Source organism: Dunckerocampus dactyliophorus, chromosome 4 (genome assembly GCF_027744805.1).
Source record: "Dunckerocampus dactyliophorus isolate RoL2022-P2 chromosome 4, RoL_Ddac_1.1, whole genome shotgun sequence".
NCBI classification, from domain to species: domain Eukaryota; kingdom Metazoa; phylum Chordata; class Actinopteri; order Syngnathiformes; family Syngnathidae; genus Dunckerocampus; species Dunckerocampus dactyliophorus.
In genome coordinates, this window is record NC_072822.1 from 12,531,158 (window position 1) to 12,557,846 (window position 26,689).

General features: G+C 42.4%; 2 protein-coding genes across 7 annotated transcripts in view; one reads left to right on the forward strand and one right to left on the reverse strand.

Annotated features, from left to right (window-relative positions):
* The window catches only part of mctp1a (multiple C2 domains, transmembrane 1a), a 133,163-nt gene that overhangs the window by 99,518 nt on the left and 6,956 nt on the right, over window positions 1-26,689 (forward strand). For 4 of the 6 annotated variants that reach the window (XM_054774995.1, XM_054774996.1, XM_054774997.1 and 1 more), the window contains 4 exons: window positions 5,637-5,693; window positions 22,031-22,140; window positions 22,387-22,496; window positions 23,437-23,534. In XM_054774995.1, the coding sequence (XP_054630970.1) occupies window positions 5,637-5,693; window positions 22,031-22,140; window positions 22,387-22,496; window positions 23,437-23,534 (375 nt within the window). Of the gene's footprint in view, window positions 1-5,636; window positions 5,694-11,953; window positions 12,053-22,030; window positions 22,141-22,386; window positions 22,497-23,436; window positions 23,535-26,689 lie in introns of all 6 variants that reach the window. The other 2 variants (XM_054774999.1, XM_054775000.1) reach the window with 1 other exon arrangement.
* Window positions 14,711-26,689, reverse strand: part of slf1 (SMC5-SMC6 complex localization factor 1) — a 60,620-nt gene continuing 48,641 nt past the window's right edge. The window contains exon 18 of the mRNA XM_054775004.1: window positions 14,711-15,968. Coding sequence (XP_054630979.1) covers window positions 15,961-15,968 — 8 coding nt within the window. The 3' untranslated portion in view covers window positions 14,711-15,960. The remainder of the gene's footprint in view (window positions 15,969-26,689) is intronic.

The window sequence follows — 26,689 nt, forward strand, 5'->3', positions numbered from 1 at the left end:
AGTTGTTTGCTTTAGACTTTGGGCTTGAAGCCTACAGAGGGTGGGTGCTTGTGCAGTGTATTTAACATACAGTGTGCACTATAGCTCTCATTTGGCAATAAAATCAAGAAAAGCCGAATGCCGCATTTCCACCAAGCGGTACAGTTCATTTGAGCTTGCAGCTTTGCAGCTTTGCTTGGAATGGAGCTGTAACCTTGATTTGGCTTGTGTGTTTTGTAGGCGGAATTTGGATAACGTCAGCTACTCAAATAGAATGACATCACACTAGCGCAACACGGTTTTACTTGCCAGCGAATGCAGCAAAGCGCAACAGAGGATAGCAGATGAGGACTCTAACATTTTGTACTGTATGTGTCCTTTATGGAATGTGGCCCTTTTTTATAACAATACCAGCTTTGTTTTGTCTTATTGCACTTTGTTATGATTCTCTGTTGTGTTTCTACCTAAACTTGATACCATAACACTGTATTTGGCACCCCAACAGAGAGGTACGACAAAACCTGTTTGACATTATGAAAAATTGCATAGGAAAAACTGAACTGTGCTACCAAGTGGAAATGGGCTACTATAATACCCATTCTGTTGACAAGCAAAGAGTCAACACATAGCGATGAGTAAATACGGCTTACATTGAGTTTCTTCATTTGAAAAAACACCCACAAACACATCATTTTCTAATAATGGCAGATTCTTGTGTTGCTTTCATTAATATGGAGTCATCCTTCTCACCCCGCCCCCCCATCTTCCAGCTCCAGCGGCACAGGGGCCTCACCCCAATCTAGCTCCCTGCTGGGTAACCCTGGCTCGGGCACTGCAGATGGAAAGGGGGGGGCCCCCCTCTGAGGGCTGTGCCTCTGACAGCTTGTGAAGGGCCCACATGGGTCAGCCAAGCCCAGCCAGCAGCCCCTTATCACACTCACAGCCCTCCCTCAGTCGGCACAAAGTGTGGCACAGGCATTATGCGCACCCAGACACACACACACACACACACATGCCCGTACACTGAACAATGCATACCAAGTAGGGCCTTGAGATCCCTCAGCCAGCAAGTCGGCCCAACCTCAGCAACTGCAGAGGTTAACCCCCCCCTCCAAACGTATCAAAGAAGAAGAGCAGCAGAGAGATAGATGGAGGGATGGAGGCATTGGAGAAAAAAGGAGGAGAAAGTATATCTTCATGTTCACTGGAATGTCTGCCCAGGCATCAATTCCCCCTGCGGCTGTCATTGGCAAGGTTAGGCTGGGAGATAGTGGAACCCTTTGCTTCGTCAGACAGGAGGGGAAACATTTTAAAAGCAAGAGAAAAAAACACTATGGCATCCAGTTTATAATTGGCTTATTTCTACATATGTTTAGGTTCAGATGAGAAATGAATAATTATAATTGAGGTATAGATCTAAGAGGTCTGCACTCATTCATGATTGACTGAATAACTGATTTGGAGGTATAAACTCCTGATGAAAATTTTCAGACCAGTTGAAAAATTGCAAGAATTTACATTTTGCCCTGTTGGATCTTAAGGAGGTACTAAGTAGAGCTTCAAAATGCTAAAACAAGAAATGGTAGAGAGACAAAAAATGTTTTCAAGTAAGCAATTTATTACAAACAACTATTAAACTGAAAGAGGCTGTTCATCAAATGTTTAAGACCATAGCTAAAAAAAACAACAACCCGAAACCCCCTAAAACAGACTCAGTAAGGAGTAGCTGCGCCATTCTTGTTATTCACCTAAAATTTGGTTTGGGTATGCTTGATGCCAGTGTTTTCAGGAGGCTAGTGGGAATGTTGCTCCAGGAGGTCAAGACGGCTTCACGGAGGTCATCCACTGTCTGGAACTGATGTCCATTTTTATAAACTTCCCTTGCAATCCATCCCCAAATGTACTCAATTTGATTTAGAACAGGGGAACACGCAGGATGGTTTAAAGGAGTGATGTTATTCCCTTGAAAGAAGTCCTTTGTCAGGCAGGCATTGTGAACTGCACCATTGTCCTGTTGAAAAAGCCAGTCATTACCACACAGACAAGGGCCTTCAGTCATGAGGGATGCCCCCTGCAACGTCTCCTCATAGCCATCTGTCATTTGACGCCCCTGCACAACCTGAAGCTCCATTGTTCCATTGGGAGCACCCTGGATCACGGTGCCCCTCCACTGTGCTGTGTAGAAAACATCTCAGGTGGGATCTCCACATCAAGGTTGCATATTTTTCATCAGAGAATAAAACTTTCTTCCACCTTTCAATGTCCTATGTTTAGTGCGCTCGTGCAAATTCCAAATGGGCAATGTTGTGGTGTTGAAGGCATCAGCACCAACCTTCATTAGGGCCGAGGGTCATCCTGTGTCTCGACCGACAGCCAATCGGATCCTCGGGTTCAGGGCCAAACGTTTTTTGGGTCTACCACTTGACTTTCTTTTCCCATAACCCTCAGGTTTTGTGTAAAATGACTGTCTTACTGCGTCCAACGTCAGCAGCAATGGTGCGCTGCGAGAGGCCTTGCTTATGCAGCTCAACAATCCAACCGCATTCGAAAAGAAAAAGCTTTTTTGCCTTTGCCATCAAGAGATCATATCAGTGTGAATAAGACAGAAAATGACATTGAATCCACATTTTTGTGAGGATTTTGGCTTTTAAAGGCTGTGGTCTTAACCTTTTGATCAGCTGATAAAGAGCCTATTTCACTTTAACGGTTGTTCACAATAAACTGCTTGCTCAAATTTTGATGCTCCTTAAGATCCTGCTTAAGATCCAACAGTTCAAAATGCAAATTCTTGCAATTTCTCATCCGGTCTTAACATTTCGATCAGGAGTGTATGTCTGCAGTACAACTCAGAACAACATAGTGGAGTTCGTCTAGGGATAGGAGCCAAAGCTCCACAAAATGTAATTCTTGTAAATCATTGTTTTTAGTCTAAGACACGAAGGCAAAACAGATGTATTCATACACTATATACTTTCACAGCTCTCAATGTCATTGTGCGTGCTTATATTCTTTGTGTATGCTCTATATTATCACCATCTTTGTATTTGAATTTATGGGGCACAGTGTAATCGCTAAGAGCACCCTGCATCATCCCTTTATGATTTGAATAGGTTGGAATTTGTTAATCTCCACCTCTGTCTATATTGAATCCACCGGAGCAGCTCTGCAGGCAATGTTAGCTCTCTGTGATCCCGTTGACAGTTTTGGCTTTGATGCCACGGTGCTGTAATGATAGTAATTCAAACAACATGATAATGGTGGTGGGGATAAGCAGGCAAATCGTATCATATAGCAAACAGGTCTCAGAAAGAGTGAAGGTGTGAGACAAATAGAGAGAAAGGCAGATATTTGGAATTCATGGGCACTACAGAGGTAATTTATGTCCCCCCCTTAGTGAGACAGTAGCTTCAACGTGCGCGTTTGGCGTGGCAATCTTCAGGGCAGATGACATGTTTCGTGCCTTTTTATTTATTAATTTTACACGGTCTCATCGCAGGAAACATGACGTCTCTCTGTAACCAGAGGCGATGGAGGAGCGAGCCGAGCGGAGAAGCAGAAGGAGAAAAACGACTCTATCATTCTGTCTGTCTCTGTAGGTCATGCTTCTCCAGCTCGCTCATGCTCATTCCCTTTGTTCAAAGTTTGGAGTGTGTGCCAGGCGTGCCCCACTAAAGCCTCTGTGTGGAGGAATCCATTATGTTTGTATTTTGGCACGGATGAAAGGATTTGGGTGGAACCGTGATGACTTTATAAACAGTTATAGCTCGTTTGTTTGAGGAGCCAGAAGGCTTTCATATTACAATATCTCTTCTACAATTTCTTGCCGCAGCTGAGAGCAAGACTTCCCGCTCTGGTGTTTATATAACATAGTGGTGAATCTACTCTGTATCATTTGTCGAAGGGGTGACAGCATCGCTGTGAAGTGGGAATTACCCGTTGCTATACAGTTTCAATAAGGAGTGCCATTCATACAAGCGCCTCACTTTGCCCCGCTAACTGGGAGTTATTGATAGAGCACATACACACGCATATGCCAGTACACGGCGCACTATTGACTCTACCCGATGCTGTTCTGAACTCCTCTTTGTTTGTGTGGGAAGCTGCATTTACATAAGAGGCTTATGTCAGCTGCCACATAGTTTTCTCACTTATTTCAATGAAAAACAAAAAGGACAAAAGCTATTGTCCCTCTAAGTCATGATTTTTGGATTTCTCCAAGCTGAGGGTATGTGTATGTCGCGCTTGACACTGTTTGAGGGCTTGTGTGGGGGCGGTGAGGCCAGTCAAAATCTTTGATGGGGTTTCAGGCACTCAACGCGGTGTGACAATTAAAGCAGAGGGGGTGGCAGCTCATATGCTTGTTTGTTTACTAAATTGGGAGCAATGACACAACCTGGTACTTTTGATGCATGATGGATAGATGATTGACAGGGGCAGCGCTGAGAGAAATGTTCATTCATGTCCTCACTCACCACTCACTGTTATGCTATGTAATGTAGATATTGCTCATATTGTAAGTTTGAATGCAGTTTGTTTGCCAGTGAGCATACATACACATACAACTGTCGCAACAGAACACCGTGGAGGGGTTGGGGATGGGCAAGAAAAAAATGATTACATTTTGGTGCAGGTCTAGAAATGTGCTTTCGAAAAACACAATGCTAGTTAGGTCATTTTCTTGAATGAGTGACCTGGATAAATGCACAAAGACTGGTGACCAACCATATACTTATATTTATTGTCATTTTGACCCGACTTTAAGATGGCATCCCTTTTTTTTGGAAATATATTTTGTGAGACAAAAAAGACAAAATAAAACTTTTGAATTGTTTTCAATATCAGTGAAATAACAACAGGCAGATTGCAATCATAAAACGCACATCTTAACATATCTTAGCCGCTCAACAGTTGTTTGATGACTCTTAAAATTGGCATCTGAGTAACTCTTCCTCAGAAGTTTTGATTTGGTATGAATTTTTTGACTTTTTTTTCGAGGAGGTTTCTGTGCCATCGCTCCAGGTCACTGGTGTGTTTGAGTGACAGGAACCGGCTTGCTTGGGGAGAAGTCATTTGGCACCACCTTATTTTGCACATCTAAATCTGTACACCACAAATATAAGACAGCATCAGAGACAGACAGACACTTATATATTTTCCCCGTATAGTATTTGATGAGGAAGTAGAGGTCGGTGATGGATGCAAAGGGTTCAGAGGTTAAAAAAAAGCCCTGCAGTCTCTTCCTGCTGAATGCTGGTTGAGTGCCTCTTTGCGTTGTGCACTGCGAGTGAATGAATAGATGTTAATCCTCTGCACATTGAAATTCTGCACCAGAGCCTTTGCTTACATTTCCACAAGTGTCAACATCTTGGAACAATAGAATGTTTCTAAAATTAAATTGTAATTCAAGACATTTTGAAGCTTGCAACAACACATTAGCACATACACAGACACACACACACACAGAAATATCCATCAGTTGGGCTGTATCCGCTTGCTCCCCGCTTGATTCATTAAAAGACTTTTGCCAGACAAAATCATCACCGATCACCATTAATTTGCTTCATAAACTGCTCTACTGATGACAATTCTGTGTTACCTAATGTTTATCGACATTATAGTTGCAGCATTTTATCCTTTGTTTTTTCTTTTTCTACTAGCAAGCAATGGAGGACCTGCTAGAAGATGAGGATGAAGATTTTGACAAAGATGACAAGGTAATTATCTGTGATAGGGACGCACTGACACACACACACACACACACACACACCCCCACACACACACACACACACACACACATACACACACACAAACTCTTTGCTGCCTCAGAGACAGGAACCCCAAAAAGAACTTCTTAGTCATTGCTTGAGGCACAAACCTTTTTGGCAGCATATTTCTCACCTTTTCTTCTTTTGTGATGTGCTTTGCTCTGGTCCGGTACACCTTTTTCTCCCCTGACTTTAACATGTTGGCAAAATTACATTACTGCCGTCATGCTTCAGCGCTGTTTCCTGAGAACATGCACCCATATAAAGAGCTTAGTTGGCTATTTAGGCCCATTCACTGCCCCTTTATGTTGCAATAAAACAGCATCTGGGCTTGTCCAGACACTATCAGGTAACAACAGGTGGCTGCTTTACTGCCTCTACTCGTTTACACTGCAGGAACAGCTACTGAAACAAATGCCACTGGATAGGTTACAGTACTTGGTAATTGGAAATTGAAATGGTACAGCAGCTGTGTTTCCATCCATCGGATTCTGGTGTGGAGACAAATTTCAATTTGATACCACAGTGTGATAAGATTTTATAAAATAGGGAAGCCTGATTGAAATATATAAACTTAAGGTTTCAAGTGTGTGGGGGAAAAAAGCTGTGAAGTGGAATTGCACTGGCTGTTCGTTGATGCCTTAAAGCCACACTCCAGCGATAGAAAGGTTAGTAGGCTAAGATGTGGTAATTTGCATGGTCCGATTTGGTAATCTTTTTGGGTGGAGAAAACTCTGGAGGTTTGCAATGGTAATTGTAAAGCCCTTTGACCAAGCAATTTGATATCTGGAAATGATTTTGCCCTGAGGATATTCTGGATGCTAAATTTACTTTGAGAATCCCAACGCCTGCCCGCACCATCCTCGTATTTGGAGAGTTGGAAGTTCAAGTTGGCAGCAAAAGGGCTAAAAAAAGAAAAAAAAACACAGCGCAGACGTCAAATGTTCACCCCAGCAATAAGCAATAAGTCAAGCAATCAGTCAGCCAAGATGCCAATTGACTGAGGAGGATCTGTTAGCAGTACACCCTGTCCCAGCAAAATCCCATGCTTGTGAAGATCCAAGGCTGAAAAAGGCAGTGGTAGATGAAGGGGGGCACTGATTGAAGCAATGCACAAGACATCCTTGAATATGTTTTTTTCCTCATAAAGTCGTCTTTATGTCTCTGTACCCTCACTGCATTTCCTAGCTCCTCTCAAGAAAAAAATTACCAATACAAGCAAATGAAAAGCTACAGATTATATGAAATACATTGGAATCTTTCATATTGAAATGAGGTCCAGTAGCAGCAGCAGCTTGTGCGGCCTCCCTCACATTTGGTGCCAAACTGATTATTCCACAGGCCGTGCTCTCTGTGCTCACAGGGGGCTGGGATTCTGGATAGCAGAGCGGCCACAAAAGCTACAATTTATCAACTCAGGCTTCATACATTTTGATCTATTGCTCCCTTCAACTGTTAGCATTTCATTTGAGCTGTAGGGAAGTTTAAAGAGGGGGGATTTTTCTTTTTCTCCCACTCTCTCTCTGTCTAAACCGTCCATCGATTGTCCCCTTCCCTGCATGTTTTTGCTTTCATCCTGACAAATAGTCTCTCTCTCCTTTACTGCGACTCTCTCACCTGGTTAAGTGCCGAACAAATAGAATTTCAAGACCTGACAAATTTGTCTTACACTGAGTATGAGTTTTTTTAGATACAGCTTCAGAATGTTTGACTAAGGTAGAAAAAAGCGTGCCAAAGGAGGCCTCTTTTTATGGTGGGGGAGTGAGCAAAGAATAGCGAGAGTGAAAAAAAGATTGATAAATGTGCCAAGGTCTCATTTTAATTGAACTTGAGGCACATGTTGCAAGTATGCACAATTCATCCCAGATGTTTACTCGAGCCATGTGCACGGCTGGTTCCATTGCACCACAAGGCAGCTATTAGTTGGATAACCTTTGCTCCAGAGGCTAAATGGGGTATTACATGGCCAAAACTGGAGCACCTGTTTTTCATTGCACAGAAGACCCCTTGCAAACTTTTTTTTATTTTTTTTGCCTTGGATCACCACATATGTTTTGACTGAACATATTGCAGGAGAAAGATTTAAAGCGTTTGTCCTTTGAGTGAGCACTGTCAAGAGTCACTTTATCTTAATTGAATCTGTTTGTTCAAAGTTAATTGTTATTCCTTAGAGTCAACTCTGCATATGCACAGCATCTATTTTGTCATTCTCTTAAATTATTTATATCGGCAACCAGTTTTATTTCAGTATATCTTTTCAAGCAACAAAACTGAAGAAATCAAAACTGAATAGAACTTAGAGTCGTCACTGCTGTATAGCAGCGTAGATTTAAGGATAGATTTTTTTGTGTTTAGCTGGCAACCCAAGTGAGTACTAAGATAATTGTATCATGCCTACAGTCAAGCGTGGTGGTTTATAGTTGGTTTATAGTTATTTCCCTATATCACTACACAGTAAGTTAGGTAATCTATTTTTATCAAAGCATCTTTTTAGTATAGTCACCTTTGCCCGGCAATGGCATGCGGGTTCTCCCGGCCAGCACTCTGGTTCTCAAGACCTCCGTGGATGCACGCCGACTACTCACATAGCGCATCCGACACTAATGCACCTCACCCGGCCATAGCGGTAGGCTCTTCCCGCTGTACACTCTGGTTCTCCCGGTCACGATAGCCATAGGTGCCATAGGAAGCCAGTACGCCCATCTTGCAATTGAAGTGAGTGGGCTTCACAAGTCTCATACGATGCCCACACACGGTACATCCCCAGTGAGCAAAACATACGACAGCCTTACATGAAGCACAACTAGCATGCACGAGTCGCACGCCGCACTCACGATCTAAAAGCGACCAACGGAGAGCGAGCGGCAGGCACGTGGGTGTCACAAAACACTTGCTCCATAGTACGACACACCTGCAACCCATCTGATACCCTACTTCCTCTACGTGCTGGCCACAGCCAACAACATTTCCAAAAATTGCGCAGCCCGTGGGTGTGGTAACACATACGTCGGAATGTAAGTCCCGCTGTATATCCAGGTATTTCTTTGGTTTCTCCCTTGAGAAGATATAATAAAATGTTTGCTGAAATGTGACGGATGTACTCACTTTTATAATGTACAGTAGTGTATATATTTTTGTGTGAGGATTTGTGTGTCTTTGCAGCGTTTGTGGGTATAGGAATGATATGTCAGCACTTTTACCTGCAGAAAATTACTCATAATAACGACTCATCAAAAACAGTAAATCTTCATACACAAGAGGTTTAACCACCAACGCATTCCGGACCCTAATCATAGATTCATTGTAGTTGCCAAAGAAGATGTTTCACTTTATCATCGTGAGAGATACTTCACTTAGCCTAATTGAAAAACTGGAGACATCACTCTTCATCTTTCTCTTTGCGTAATAGTGTAACTTTATGTGACTTTTAATTGTGATCCAGTCGAGCTCAGATTGTCTTTGTGTGACGTGCTGGATAGTAGAAACTTCCATTACTACATCTCATTTGATGGGCTTCAGATTGCAATGATGTTTGTAGGTCTCTGTCACCTGCAGGTTCAGCAGAGGCTGCGGCGTTTGTGTTAATGTGCACAAGACACGTGTATGTGTTTTTGTGAGAGCGTGTGCAGTGAAACAGTTGTCTCCCAGATGGGAGGTAAAGTGAGTGAAAGAGAGAGGGAGAAAGGAGATTACCCTCACACGGTTGACTGGTCACTGAAGCGCTTGTGCTCTGCTCAGCTAGGCTCCACTAGCCTCAGGAGGACCTGACACAGATAAGATACACACTGCAATCATGTCCTGCTCACGGGCTTACTACTCGCTGCTCCCCCTGTGTCTCTCTCCATGTCTATCTAGCCGTATCTCACACACACACACACACACACACACACGCATTTGCTGCATGTATCGAACAATTCTCCTTCTCCCCCCCTTATGTCCAGGAATGATGGATAAAATAGAATGTACGTTATTTATCAATATTGATCATTGTAATCCACATTTCTACATTCCTTCATTCATTTTCCACTGTTTATCCTGTTCAGGGTCACAGGTACATATACACTTACATTAAAAAACAAATATACTGTATAGGCGCTACGGTTCATTACAATCACATTGTGAATTATTTGGGATATTAATGTGTATTCCATATCCACAGTCAATATCATTTGTAATGTTCGTCACAATTACACATTGTGAGACTGATATGTGAGTGATGGACAGTTTACCTTACCAATGTCTACTTGTTGTACATTGTGTTTGTTTTTTAAACACTGAGGTTCATTTTGTTTTGTTTCAAAAAAGCAGTTTTTAATAAACACAAATTTGCATAAAGCAAACGTATTATCCAGTCTCATGTTGATAGGTGTGTTAAAAGCTTTAAAATGATCTTCCAACGGCACTTGTTATAGATAAACACTTCTATCCGGAATTAAATGCAATTAATTATGTGTTAACTATGGAGAAAATGCAATTAATCGCAATTAAATATTTTAATCGATTGACAGCCCTAGTTTAAACCCGTTGTATTCATCTTGGTTGACATCATGGACGCATGTGCCATTCCCTCCCAACTAGTAGTTGCAGGGGGTTTATGGCAAATTGCACTGCCAGTGACTTTATCTCTTGCCTCGCACCCATCTTCTTAAACCACAATCTTACTTTATCGTTTTCATTTACGGCACATAGACAGCCGCTCCGATTTCTGCTATTGCCCTCTAGACATTATCCACATGTAGGATATTTTTACTCGTGTTCGTCAGTGTTTCTTTGGCATTGGCAATTTGTGGTAATGCGGTTGTTATGAAATCACATATACATATATGGGTCTTTTTACATATTGCCACTGTCCAATGAAAAGCATGTATCTCCTATTTTTAGAAAATAAGGATAACATGAAAAGTCATATTTGGTATTTTTCACGTTTAAAATAGAGAAAAAACAAACAATTTTGCAATTATGCCTTTCAATGTGTAAGGGCAAGGTATACTTTGACATATACATATACCTTCTGAGTACCTGCCAGAACAACAGGCGACACGGTGACCTCAAATTGTATGTATACAGTATATTATGGAGAAGGGGAACAAAAGTGTAAAACAAAAATCTACAATTGGAGATACGATACATACTTAACTAGTTCCTTAATGTAACTTTTGTGTGACCAAACATACAGTATGAGCGTGTCTTTTAGGTCGTTCCTCCTGCCATTGTGAAAGAACCTGAGCCGTCACAACAGTGTTATGCTCAGTGACTATCACACATGTTTTTTTCCTTCCAAAAAAATGTGTAGCGTGAAGATCCGTTATCTCCATTTAGCCTAAAGAGCTCCAGCAGCAGCACCTTCCCAGGAACCGAAGCTCCTGTCTTAGTTCCAACAACGGTACCACGCGATCGCTCCGATAGCAACACGGCATAATGTAATTGCACTAAACAGAGCACTGGGACTTATATCAACCTTTTGGAAGGAAAAAGTGTGACTGGAATCTTCTGGGGGAGGCTGTTGAGCTCGGAGTGCAGCAGGTGTTGTCCTCAGGTATCGGGGGGGGGGGGGCCTCCACTAGCATAATGGAAGATGTAGAAAAAGAGAAGCTTGAAAGTCTGCATTGTTTCCTTCTCGCTGCTTGTGAAGGATGAAAAGCGTTGTGTTGTAAAAGATGCTATTGACTTTTCTGCTTAATTCCCCCCCCATCTCATCTATTTTTTTCCCTGCATAGACACTGCATTAGAACTGCAATTTTAATCATCTTTGGCGAGTACAAGAAGGAGTGGAAGTGAAAAGGAGTGTGGAGGAGCCTTGTCTTTCTATGCAAACTATACAGCATTGTTTGTTTGTGTTTCCCCTTTGTCACACATGCATGCATGAGGTGGATCATCTCTCCCCATCTCTATTCCCTCCAGACACATTCACAGCTTTGTCTTGTTCCTCTCATTTTTATGCTATCTCTATCTAGTCCCATTGTGCTTTTACTTCTACTCTGGCTTTTTTGTTATTGTGGGGGGGGGGACCAAAATGTGTTACCCTATTATACATTCAGTTTACCACATTCATGGTCACCATTATCACTATAGTTTGATGTTTGTGGACGTAAGTTACATTTTTAGCTCCCTTATAATAATATTCGTATTTGTCAGGTTTATTGATTTATAATATATACAGTAAGTGAAATTAAACAATAAAGCAAATCTGACTGTAATCTATCCACAAGGACCCTAAACCAGAGACCGGGGAGGACATCCGTGATAAAAACTATATCCTCGAGGATATGTTGGCTTCCTGGCACTTTGAGTGGATACGAGCAATGGTGGTAAGTGGGCATGTGTGTGGTTCCGCTACTGACTCCCGATGGTCGTCCCTGTCTTCTTGGGTAGACGTCACTTCTTTTAAGCCTGTCCTCTTGTCTTGTCAGGATTTACATACCTTGTCTCCTATCCGCTTCTCAGTTGAGCACCTGCCAACCCGCACGTTCTGCACTTAACCCAGCCCCACCTTAGGGCTTCACTCTTGCCTGCTCTTTAGGCTGATGGGGGGCACTAATGGGGGCTCCAGCATGGCAGTCTGTTCCTCTTTGTTATATTACTTCCCTGTAGCACTGCAAGGTGACAGCTGTAGACTGGAGTGTGACAGTGCGTTTACTATGTTCTGCCTGTGAGACTGTTGCCTCTGAGGTGTTTAAGGGTGACTTTGGGAGTGAGTTGAGCTAACGGTTGTAATTTGTAGCTGAGTAACTAACACACCACACGCTTCGTCAATGTACTTTTTGGAGTTTTGGTTTCAGTTGATAGGCAGTATCGTGAGAGCCGCATCAGCAACGTAAATAACATGACATCCCAGCAGTACAGCACAATGATTTCAATGGAATACTACACATTAGCTGCATGCTAACATGTACTGCATAAACAATAAACAGCTTTGGATCCTCTTGCTGATGTAATCCACAGCACTGTATATTTGAAAACGAGGTGTCTTGGGGTCTCCGTATTTCACGCCCATTATCACAGGCTTCTTTGTTCAGCTCTGCCCCATCGGTCACATTGGTACAACTTTTGGTAATGGAAACCCAAGGATCACAAACTTCTGAGCTTAACCGAACGGGTATAAATAAACACACTCAAGCTACCCTGTTGCTGTGCCTTAAACTCTGGAGGCTGCAGTATTAATCTCCACAGTCTCCACTTTGCTGCCCTCAGTCGCCTCTTGGAAGAATTGCTGTTGGCAGGTATTGCTTTTACTGATGCATTCAATTTGGCATGTTTTTCACAGTTTTGAAAACCAACCACACCAACTAAAACCTGTCTACCTCTGCTCTGTTTCACTTTGACAGCTTAGGCTCAGTGTAGGGTAATGCAGGATGATACAGATGAAATGCGCTTTGAATGTCTACACTTTTTGCCCTTATCCTGCATAATTCAAAAAAAAATTCATTCAAAACTGCATTATTTTCAAAAGGTGGAATTCGATTGTTTTACTTAGGCTATGTGGCATTTACTCTGATCCAGTAAAAATTACATTCATATGTCAAAAGTTAGTTTTCCACCAGAATTGTAAAGATGCACCCATTTTAAACACTCAAAAACTAAACTTTCTGACACTACCCTGAGCGTTTGTGTGATTGGATGCCTGTGAATGATTTTTCTTAAAAGTTGCTCGAGAAAACAGCAAAAATATTCTACGTTGAAGAGCAAATCCCCACGCTCATTATGTCTAATGCAGCGATGTGTACTTCCCGGCTGTTATTGTTCTGAATCGCATACAAGAAGCGGCTGAACCAACTGAACTTTTTTACTGATGAACTATGCATCAAAGCGCTATAGAATTGGCACTCGCTGCATTGTAGGTGAGGAGTTCCTGTGTGCTCTTATGCACCCAAAGTAACTTTCTGGAGAGTACCATCACCGAATGGGATGCTGAAGATGGCACGCGCTCATTCCCCCCTCTTTCTCTCTCATTGGACAGAATGTGGAGCACATCACTTGACAGTAGTGTCGTCTGAATTTGAAAGTCAGACGTGTTAGCAGGCAGCCGCCACCTTTTCTTTTAACAAGAGTCATAAATCTGTAATGAGCACACAAGATGCATATTTTATTTATTTACTTTTTTTGAAGGTGTGATCCCTTCACTTCATTCCCATGCAAGACTCTGTTTATACCCCCCAAAACAAAATATATTTAAAAACTACATTTTCAAGTTAATATATAATTAGAAGCACATCGAAATTAACCGTGTGGAACATGACTTGACAAAACCTATTTTAAAATTGATTTTAGAATTTAGAATATTTCAGCACTACATTTGAGCAACAGACCTGTGGTCGATTTTCAGATGTACCTTAATTTTTTTTTTTAATTCACCAATTTTAAGTTTTGCTTATACATTTCTTTCCTACATTTGTTTCATGAGATAAACATGTTGAATATGATATTAAGATATGTTTTAACCAAGCCCTGTGAGAGCCCCTAAAATGGATCCCCAGATATGGACGGACAAGGAAAGATGGTGTGGAACAACAAAACCAGGCCATCAGAGGACATGAGTAATGTGCTCCCATTCATCACTCTTAGCCAGACTGCGTTCAGAGGAAGGACAGGGAAAGGAGAGTGCAGTAGCTGCAGGGGAGCAGAGGTGAAGTGAGGTGGGGAGAATCGGGCGAAGTGGGTGCATGTCCCAGGTTCAAGTCCACAGGAGGTGAGAACGAGGAACATGCACAGAGGTCGTTGGGTGTTTGTCATTGTGTTGTGTTGGCGCGCTGACCTTGAGGGTGATGGAGTAGTTGAAGTTGTGGAGGTGAGGAGACGGCCCAGATGGCAGTAAACATCATCATTGGCCACACGTGTGAATTTGTGACAAATTTCAAGACAAACAGTACTCGTTACTGCGTGTTACTCCGCCAATGTTGAATTGTATACAAAATAAGAAAACAACATGTTTGCAGTGTATTTGTATTGTTTTGGTTCCTTTGCTACCTCTTGGCTCATGGAGGATTATTTTCTTACAATGGCATAGTGACTCCAACTGTAATAAGCATTTTTATTTAGATCCGAAACAACATTTTATGGATTCTTCCTTGGTCCATATGCCAACCGTCAGCAAGGTTCAGTTGTTTGCATTTTTAGTGTAATCCTGCTAATGTTTTACTGTCAAAATGATTGCTGTGAAAACGCTCATTAAAACAGTAAAGGTAGTGGTGGCCCAAGACTTTTGCACAGTACTACGCCTTTATTATTTTTTTCACACTTTGGTGCACACATACTTTAAATTGATTACCCCATCTTTTTTTTCATAACAGTGACTTTAAGGCTTCTGACTAGCTAAAATACCATACTAAGTTATAGCACATCCTGTTGCTTTAGCATGTTGAAAATGGCAAAAAAGCACAATTTAACATCAGAACAAGTATATTTGCACATAAATGTACACACAGTCTTCCATTACACTACAGTATATTGTCTAGTGCAGGGGTCGTAAACCCGCATGTGGCTGTGTTTGAGGTTGGTGTAAGACAGCGAAACTACTCACAAGACTTTCGAAACTACTCTACTACGGAAGGTTGAGCAGAGTAAATATGCTTTCATGAAGAACAATCGAAACTCAGCTACAGTTGCTAGTATTGTGGCTGTACAGAAATTGTAACTTTCAGAATGTTTAAACAAGAGAGAAATGTGCTAAAATGTCTGAGAAAAGTGTATCAAGTGTATGGTGAGGGGTTTTACAGCCTTAAAACATATATGTACTGTATATTAATTGTACAAAAATATAGTTGGCTACTTCGGGGATTTCACTTACTGTGGGCTATTTTGGGAACCTTTCCCCTGCGATAAATGAGGGCACACTGTATATGGGATCGTAAGGAGGGAGAAGCTGTTCACAGATGTAGAATACATGAAGGAATTGTTCATAAAAATATCAGAGCATCTATTCTCCAAATTAAAAAATAATCACTATCGGTGAAAATGTAGCCGATATATAACTCTTTGGAGACTCAGTCGCTCCCTCCCTGTGTGTCTATCTCTGGCACATGACATTGCCACACATTCTGTGGTGGTATCTGAAGGAGAGAGTGTACTGCAACAACCCACAGACCATTGAGGCCCTAAAGACCAACATCTGTCAGGAAATTCGGAGAATCCCTCTTGCGATGTCTGGCAATGTCATCACAACTTCAGTGTGCGTGTTGCAGCTGTAATCCACAGAAGAGGAGCGTGGACATGTCATCAATTATGGAACTGTGTAGAAAACAAGAGACAAAGTGGGAAACCTTTGGTATCAAATGTTAATTTGATGTTTCTGTGACAAATCTGTAAATACAATTTCTGAATAAATTCTCATTTAAAAAATTTGTGTATGATTAAAAAGTGGTAAGATTTTATTGGCCCACCCTGTATATGTCCTGTGTAGTCCTGTGAATATATCGGTTATAGGCCAATATATTAGATATCGGCTTTTTTTCAGCCCCCGATATCGGCATCGGCCCCAAAAATCCCATATCGGATGTACTGTATGTGTGGAAATACAAAATATGGCTATACAGGTACATTGGCTTTGTGTGTGTGTGGTCCACCTCCAACACGCACTCCTAAAAGCGCTTTGACTTGAAAGCGAACCTCTGTGCATGCATGCACAGGTTGTTCAACCATCCATCATATTGCTTTTGTCTGTGTGTGAGTTGCTTGATGAACACTAAACATACGTGTGTGTAAAGAGAAGAGGAAGGAAACAGTTATCTTTACCCAAATTTGACCATGGTTTGTACTCGTAGAGGATAAATGATTAAATCAAATTAGAGCCTAGGAAAAAAAGGGAGCATCTGCCTCATTCATGCAAGGTTGGCCAAGCGCCAGCTTGCATGGTGGTATATCTGAGGCCGGACGCATGGCTTTTGTCTCAATGTGTAATTTGCTAACAGAGGAATGACATTATTTTAGGTTAGTAGGCCATTTGGGATCATCAGTATTCAGACACACGAGCATTCAAACATCTTGTTTATGTGACTCCTTTTGAAAAAGTGGAGCAATGTAAATGACGTGTATACTATCATAGATGCTAAAGGTTGTACATGCATTGATTCATTGCTAAACACCATTAAAATAATATAGTAACTATGAAAATGATAATATAAAAAAATGTATGATGAAGAATGTATCATTCCCTAGAAATAAGTGAATTAATTCTGTTTATGTTAAACGATATGATAGACCACAGTGGTAGTGCCCGAAGGTTCTGGGTTCAATTTTTTCAACTTGGATCTCTTTGTGTGCAGTTTGCATGCTTGCATAGGTTTTATCCAGGTACTCGGGCTTCCTCCCACATTAAAAACATGCATTTTAGGTTCATTTCGAGGCTCTAAATTGTCCATAAGTTTGAATATACTGAATGTGTCCTGCGACTGACTGGCGACCAGTCTAGGGTGTTCCCCTCCTCTCACCTTAAATCAGCTGGGATAATGAATGAATGAATATCAGGATACAATGAGTTTCGACACCACTTTTGCAAATAATATTGTTACTTCTACACTAGAGCAAGAAAAAGTCTTATTTTTCTGAGGTAGAAGTTATGCTTTCTATCTTGAGTTGCCCCCTGGGAACCACATATTTGCATGATGTAATTTCAATATTTCAGTATGAAAGGAAACCATAACTGTGAGAAACAGGTGTATTTTTTTTGCAGTTTTAGCACTGCAGTTGTGTTTGGTTCAGACTAATTATGCAGTCTGATGGGATACTGTGTATCCTTTTACTGTTAGATATATCATGTGTATGGTGTAAGGCATGGGGTTTTACGTTAAAACTGCTTCAAATGTCTCTCAACTTCCACCTTGTAGATATAGGACAGATATTCAGAGTTTGTCCTCAGTGTCCTCAAGCTCTAGGCTTTAGGTCAGCAAAGGACACATACTGTCTTTGCAAAGTTAACTGCCCACTTTACTCTTGCATGCATGATGATGATGATATTGTTTTTGGAAGAAAGGCTACGCACATGACCCCAATGCATATTTCCTTTGGTAAATATTTAATCAAGCATTTCAGTGAGTTTACCGCAAGTCACCACCGAGTGCAACGTGGTTAGCCTGACTTAGCTGTTTCTGCGTACTGTATGCCTTTATGCATCCACATCACTTTAACAAGCGCTGCTGCCTTCTCTGTCCTCCTTGATGAGAGCACTCTTGCAGTAAACCTGCTCCACACACTTCTACACAGATTGGCTCAGCGGTAAAATAATGGCTTAGAATTCATTTCACACTTTCAAACAATGATGCAAACCTTGGACACAAATGCAACTCTCTCCCACCGATGGATCGAGAGATATTTTCACCTCCTTGCCTGATGAGAGTTAATTGATGTCAAAGAGATTCTGATGCACACAGGAACTCTTCAGTTTGTTTCGGTGGAGTATTGTTCTGCCTTTCTCATGTAGCCAAAACCTCAGAGCAGCTGCACACCAAAACTACAACCATAACAAACATGGTGTTCAATTAATACCTTTCTGAGCGTGTCAGTAGAACTGAGCATTAGTACAGTATCTACAGTATGTAATGTCAGAATTTTTAGATACATTTTCCATTAGATTGATATTGTAAGTGTAGCTACATCAAATGGTACTCGGCTGAGACAAACCAACATATGAATGAATAATAAATAGTAGACAAAGGCCATGTGTTGGAAACTCCTTGTCTGCAGGTGACACTTTTAAGGACTGTGTCTTACTGCATACAATAGAATCCAATAGATTATATGCTTTCTTTCTCTACTGAAGAGTTGACCAAACTAATATTAACGCAACAGTAAATCCTGGTCAAGAACCTGCATAATTTGTATGTGCCACTGAACTTGTTCGGACCCCTTCCACTCTTAGTCACTGTTGTTGTTTAAGGTAAGTTTACTTGGAGTATCATTCTGAGTTGCCCTTATGAATCTATTGTGGTAGATTGAAGTAAAACAATCCTCAAAATTTACGAGGTACACCAGTACGTTACTGAACTGTATTATACTGTTTATCCCAGCACGTAAGACATGAATAATATAGAATGTCATACATTACATAGACCCAGGCCCATTTGACGTACACTACACAGAGTAACTTGAATAGATTCTTTTATTTGACTGTAGTCACAAATCTGTAGCTCTCAGACTGAACTGGCAGTTACTATAACATATCGCCACAACACAGCACGTTGCACATGGACCTGCAGTTGAAGAGTATTAAAATGCACGATGCTACCACTCGTTAGGCGGGCTTATTACACTATCTGTCGGAATGTGATATTGTTCACAAGTGCTTTGTTGCAAGCAGAGTTTATTTTATTGTGTTCCACCGATGGAGTCAAAGTCATCTGTCTTGTCACTGCAGAGATTTTTTTGTGCATAGAACACAGGTCACAGTTTTATTCATTTGAAAGTTCATTTTCATAATAGGGGAGCTTTCAACAAGAAGCCACTTCTGTTCGAGAGCTTAAGACTTAGGCCCGGACTGTTATTTAAGGCATCACTTCCTTTTAGATTTTACCGTCCACACACAACCAGTCAAGGAGGAGATCTTCACTGTCTTTGTGTTTTGGAATACGTAATCATGTTTACAGTTACTCAGCAAGACCAGGTGCATATCAACCTTATCTAATAGCTGCGGGGTGTGTGAGCGAGTGTGTGTATCGGGTTCCATGATAGGAACAGGTTGCCTGGCTCCATATGTGCGCAGTGAGTGGGGAAGCTGGGAAAACAAGGTTCTCCCTGGCTCTCTGTTATTACTACCTCCTGCCTCCCCAAGTCCTGTTTGAAGACAGGAAATAGGAGTCAGACCGCAGTCCAAGGGGCATGTGGCAGTGGTTTATTCTTTAGTGACCTCTGACTTATCCTATCCACCCCCACCCGCTCTCTCACACCTCTCCCCAGGCCCCCACACACGCTCCCTTGTGACCCTATAAGGTAAAGAAGGCCTGATTCAGCTGAAGGCTGGCTTGGACGGGCCTAGCACAGGCAATCACAATAGACTGGACGCTCTGAGATTTGTTTGAGTGAGCAATGAAAAGCAGATGGAATCAGAGGAACTGATTCACCAGATGACGATAAAGGCAGGAAGAAATAAAGAGAGACTCGTAAAGTATTTGCAAAGAAAAATAACCCCTTGGCTTGGTGACTAATGATATCTATTTGTCTTGGGTGGTTTTGCTGTAGAGGCAAAGTGGACTCTACAATTGTCCCATGGTTCATTTTTCACATTATCAGATCAGAGCTGGAGAGAAGCAGGATGTGAGCATTTCTGGGGGGAAGGGGCTTGATTTGAGTCTGGATGGGAAGGTTGTAGTGAGGCCTCACGGAGGTTGCACCCTCTGCGGTTCATGGTTTTCATGAGTTTTATTACTTTACTGTCTTTATTCTCCAAAAGAGCAATAGTCATGCATCTTTTTAAAATGTTTTTTGTTACACAACATAACCCAGTGACGGGTGGATTGTTAACTGTCCCAGAAAATGTCTCGAGGAGAAAGCCTTATGTTATCCATACCTTGGCTATCTTCCAAGCTTAGTATAGCATAAATTCCAGACTATTGAAAGCACCTGAATATAAGCCGCACCCACCAAATTTAAAGAGAAAAAAATGTTTGTACATATATAGCCTGCACTTCTATACGTCTGTAAGCCACAGGTTGTAACATGGGATATTTACACAGAAAGACACACTATAAACCTTGCAATCCTACCGGCACTCGGTGTTACCAACGTCACCATTAACTCAGATGAGTGAGGCACTTTTTTTCACTTGAGTTCAACAGCTGCTGTGGTCTAAGCAGTCCAAGCAGACGCTGGAGTAATTCTACACTTAATCAAATTTACTTGAGAGTTGTCAGATCAAAACACGATTGTTGCATAATGCTTCAAAACGTGATGTTATTGTCCACTATTCCAATTCACTACTCCCTGAATTTGCACTTTAAGCATCATGGGAAGTGGCGTTCTTTTAGCTGCATCATCGTTTAAACCGCAGGGTTCAAAATGTGTGAAAAACGTGGTGGTTTCCAGTCCGGAATTAACAGTAAATAACATCAGCCATTTCGTGTTCTAGGTCGCCACATAAGGAATAGGAATGTCAGGACATTTCCATTGCATTAGCGTAACCTCATGATACAGATCAACAATGTTTGTGCACTGCTCCCACGTTCTTGCACAAGCAAATCCATGCAGCGCACAAAATGAAATCCAACCTGAACTGTAAATAAAATAAACACATAACTATGTATTCTGTACCATTTTGCAGTGCAACTCATATAACATGGCGACGAACACTGTCCAGTCAATGACAACTTTAAGACCCGGTTCGCACGTATTTACTAACGCAGCCAGTCAATTTTAGTAACAGCGCGTTACGTAGAACGTGCCGCTGTTCTGCAGGGGAGCCTATAGCTAATGGGGCAGCGAGGTTAATAGCGGTTAATGCTGCTTGCTATCCCTGTATTATGGCGAAGTTGGACTAAAGGTTTTGGACAGGTGCGATACTACAGTGTGCATGTCTGATGGTGCTCACAGAGGTCCAAGGAATGCTCAGGTCGTGTGAGTGTATGCGCAGGCACTTCAAAATTAGGGGGAACATTGCTAGTCAACCTTTTTGTTACTCCTATCTTTGACTTGGGCATGCTTAAGATACAAACCTACTCACCCAGCAGCTGAAGAGCACCTCCTATCACCTCGGTCTGTCGAGACTCCTCTCCTTTTTGTTAGTCTGCAGCCTCAATGACTGTTGCATGACTTGCTAAACTCTTTTGTTTCGGTAAGATTCTGAAGTTCTTTGGCCCTCCAGTAGACAAGCCCATTGCTTTCTCCTCATAGGAGTTGCAGGATGGCGTCAATGATAATGATGTCACAGTTGGTGACATCATCACAGCATGCCAGGCAGTTGCACAATTGGGCTCAGCCTGATGTTGGCAGCACCGAGAGAGGGATGGGGGGGTAAAGATTGATGTTTCCATTGGGCTCACTGTTTAATTCTGCCGTTCCATTAACATATTCAAATTGTCTGTGTGAGCTTTTGTACGGAGGAAAACATTTTGATTTGTTCTGCTGACTTTAGATCTCTATTACCGCCTGGAATGAGCACAGTCATTTGGAGCAGGATATCCGGTGATTTGGCTCCTCGGTGCAAGCCTTTGCCGCTATTTAACATGTATTGTTTCCACTAAGATGCTTTTGCCTAGCCTCTCTCCTTTCCATCTCTCTTTGCTCCACTCTCCCTTACATCTCTTCCTGTTGCACCCTGCCTTTTTATTCCTCCCTTGCCCACAACCCTATCTGTGCCTTTGCAGGACTCTGAGAGAAAGGGCTTCATGAACAAGCTTTATGCCATTCAGGACGTGTGTATCAGTGTGCAGAATGCGCTGGATGAAGTGGCCTCCTATGGCGAGAGGATAAAGAAGTGAGTCGTAAGCCTGCTCTTCGGCGCCCGGCCCACTGCGCTTTGTGCTCCGCTCCACACGTCCCAGTGTTTTTCTGCAGTGCCAGGTTGCCCCACTTTGCCTTGCCAGCCTGATTAGAACTTAGTCCCCAGAAACACTGCCAACAATACAAACCGATGAGCCTCCTGAATCATATACTGCTTAAACACCCTGCCTGCGCCCTCTGTCAATATTTCCTCACTTCACTTTTACCTCTCTCTTCCCAGCACTTTTAACTGGACTGTGCCTTTCTTAAGCTGGCTTGCCATCGTCGCTCTGGGAGTGGCGACCATCATTGTGTACTTCATCCCTCTCAGATACATTGTACTGGCCTGGGGTAAGCTATGTCACAAGCAATCTATGTGCACTACATGTATTTGTATTATATACAAGTAGCACATGTTTTCAAACTGTCTAGCTGTGCAAATACAAATATCTTCAACCTTTCGAATCATTAGGTCAATTAGTTTCTTAGTCTCACCGGTGACTCTGCAAAAAAGCTTTGGTTGATGGTGACCATGTTTTTCAGACAATCTTAATCAAATTTTACAGACATGTGCTAGTAGGTCCCCAAATGGTGTATACAGAATGTTATGGTGATTCGGTCAAACACTTTAAAGTTACAGTTGATGGTTTGTAGAGCTCATTGAGCCGTTACAAGTCTTTTTTTTTCGCTTTTTGGCTTTTCCCTTTTCCCTGTTAGGCGCCGCCACAGTGAGTCAATTGCATTCATGGTTTTGGCCTAGTTTCTAGCTATCCTTCCTGGCCGGGAATCAATTTACAATAGAACAATAGAAATTACAAGCCAAGCCGACCTATTAACAGCTTTTACTTACTTACGTACGTTTTTTTTTCCTCTTACTTGGAGACCTTAAATAACATACACTCACCTGAAGCTTCATTACTACTACCTTTATTAATTGATGTTCAAAATGAATAAAAAACAATATTTTTTCAACCAGACATTATACTTGCTCTTGTGTGTATCTTGTTTTATTCTACTGTATATTAATCTGTCAGGCAGTGTTTTTGTAGTTTTGTTCTAGTTTGTAATCGTGTAGAACCTCACTGCACCAACACTACGAATGTAATCTTTTGGTTATCTTATTCAGCTATCATCTGTGTAAAGGTAGAATTATTAATATTGCATATGGCTCTTCTTGACTGCTACTGAATCTCATTAGATTGTGCAGCTGTCTCTAATGTTGCGGCCAATGAGTGTCTAAAATGTGCTAATGGTAATTTCTCTGTTCCCTCGCCTCTCCGTCCCTATACAGGAGTGAACAAATTCACCAAGAAGCTGCGAGACCCTTACAGCATTGATAACAATGAGATCCTAGACTTTCTGTCCCGAGTGCCCTCTGATGTCCAAGTGGTGGGTACATACATCTTATCTCTCCTTTTAATTGTAATTGAAACTACTAAACTACGTCATTCGTCATACGTCACGGGCAGTGGTTAGTGTTTATGTGTCTTATCACTTTTGTACCATATATGTTTGCTCTGTTGCTTTACACTCAAGTCAACTTAAACTGTTGTACAACTTCTAACTTAAACAACTTCTAACTGCGTTTGCATCATGTTCCAAGTATGATTTCATTTCCGCCTACGTAGCGGCGGCTAACAAGATAACAAGGTTAAGTGAGTTTAGTGGCTAGAGCATAACTAAGCTGATTGGCTCCATGCACCCACAAAGTGAGCTGCTGTTTCCACGCTATTCTAGTAATTGGGATTCAGTTGAAACCAACAGTTGACCAACTCCATGTGGTTTTGCTTCCACATTAACTTTGAGATCAGATTTCCTTGTAGCTCAAAACTATAAATGCTGGGGGGGGTTTTGTCGGCATGTAAATGTAGTCTTTGCCGTGACGTGCTGCGCTGCCCATAACAAAGTGCAGTTTAAACAGCAATTAAGCCGCGGCTTGTGAAAGTGCCTGTGTTATCCAGCACCAATGGAGCCAGTCGTAGCCGTCGAGCCCCGCTGTGCCGAATTCAACACACATATGCACAAACACACAGACTGTGTGACCTCGGGGGCCCCTGATATGACCAATCTCCTGCCACATCAGCGCGAACCCGCTTCCTCTTTGATCGCGTGCTGTCTTTCATCTTTACAAGGTCATGTTCCTCACTCTTCTGCACACCTCTGCAAGACCCCCTGTGTTTTCCCCAATTCGGCCCTTGTGCAGCTTTACAGTGTTATAGTTTGCTGGGGTGGTGGGGGCTGTTGCAGTGATTTGCACGAGGCAGGTAGCCATCACATTAAATAAGCCCAAGCTGTCCCCTCTGGTGAAGTGCAACCACCTGACACACCTGGAGCCCAAAGGGAGAGGGATGTAAAGGAGCACGAGCCCAGCAGGTACAAGGCCTTTACAAGGCCCCTAATGAGGGCCTGCTGGATTGAGGGAGGGGGCATGATGCTATGGTCTGGTGCCCGTGCGGCTGGGGTGATGTCAGCCCAAATAAGTGATAATGTCAGGGCCACAATTTTAGAGATCCCTTTCTCAAGGCACAATACCATCGCAATAAAATGTTGATATACTTTAGAGTAGTTGGTGTACAGCTTGCATAGACTTACTATCCACTCATCCAAGATAATTGTGTCTTGTCTACGTCAAGCATGGTGGTGGTAGCGCCACAGTCTGGGGCTGCACGAGTGCTGCCAGTATTGGGGAACTGTGGTTCACTGAGGGAAATGAATGAAATGAATTCTAACATGTACTGTGTGACACGATCCTCTCCCTTGGGAAAATGGGCTTGCTGCTGATGTGGGTGGGGTAGTTGGAGATTGCTATGATTCGCTGTGATGTATGAACCAGCGTTTTAACCAACCTTTCGCAAATGACTGACACAAGCCGCCCAATAACTCTGTCAAACTCTCGTATAAGTCAAGATCTCCAGTGGTGCATGGAGGCCACAACAGACAGGGTGACATTTTTACCACCTGAACAGTTTTCTTAAATCTCTAAGACTCTCTGCGGGCAGCAGTTTTAAAGAGCAGCCCAGGAAGGCGTGCGTGCATTTTAAGAGCCACGGCTTTTGTCTGGGAAAAGTGTGATTTGAATACGGTTCCGAGCATAAGCCATCTTTACGGTCATGATCAGGGGGTTCTTCATGTCCTTTCCAACGAGGCCAAACCGAGCACCTTTATGGAGCTGAATATTCCCTACCTGACGTTTGGGAGGTGTCAGTGCCATATTATGTTTTACGACACCATTAGCCATGTGAGCTGGGGAGTGCATAAGCAGGGCCAATGCAATTAGGATGCCAAGTGGCCATTTATGATTGGTTTAAAGGAGCTCCATCAAGCCCCTGTACAAAAATAAGCATGAATTCTAATTTAGTGGCTAATGAACAGCAGGGAGTTAGGTTAATATTTTTAGACAACACTTATGGAAGGGATTAAACCCTCTGTGTGTATAAAAGGGTCAAAGGCAGGATAGTTAAAGGGTGATGGGTTGCCAGATGTTGTTGCTCACATCCACTAGGGGTCTCTTTCACCTTTGCTTTGTCCTTCTGTGCTGACTTATAAACTTTTTTGAGGTCCAGTTGTTCTTTTTACTCAATGTTACGTTGTAGCACAGCAAGTACGGTGGAAGATACAACTTTTTGTGGTTTCCCTTCTGTCACCTTGTCACCATTGTCTCTTGATGGTAGAATGCTGAATGCTTCCATCTTCCCATTTTTGAATCACGCACGCTTGGAACCATTTAAAAACCTTTACATACACTTATTGTACAGTACATATATTGCTCACCATCACCCACCTTGCCTGTCTGCCCACACTGGCATAATCAAAACACAGTCAAAGGTTCAATATGAGAGACAGTGGGAGAGGGAGCGCAGGCAGGTTGCAGGATGCTTTGCTGGGTAACACTGTTAAGCGAAGCACAGTACACGGCGCCCCTTCAGCTGAGCACACTTCAAAGCCTGTTTTGCACTTGTACTGTCAACATTTGGGAGAGGAGAAGGAGCGGAGAGGAGCGAGGGTGAAGCAGCCTTTGAGCACTGCTGGGTCTTTACCCACCGCCTCTGTTGTTGTCTCTGTTCCTTTCAATCTCCCCTCTCGCGCTCCCAAATTGCTTATGTGCTCGCCACATTTTTTGACTTTCACCCAATTGCGACTGCTTTTATTTTGCTAACGCCCCACTTTCTCCTCGCCTCCTCTGCCTTTTCTTCTGTTTTGTACTTTAACTAGCGCTTGTTGTCTGCATTATTTCGCCGCCTGTGTGTGCCTCTGCCTGTCTGACTGTGTGTGTGTGTGTTATTAGGTGAGGCGAACAGGGAGCCAAGGGGCTTCACAAAGAAAAAAAGCTTGTTTGATTGAGATACTGTCCCCCCCCACTCACCTTTTTGTTTTGTCGATCTCCTTCGCTTCTTTATACTGACATGGAAACTTTTCTTTGTTTGTATGTGCATGCGAAGTTTTAGTGTTTGGACAGGAATGTCAGCGTGCAGATTTAAATTGCCACCTTACTTTTTGTGTTGCTGTTGTAGGCGTTTGGCCATATAATGGGACCACTAACAGTC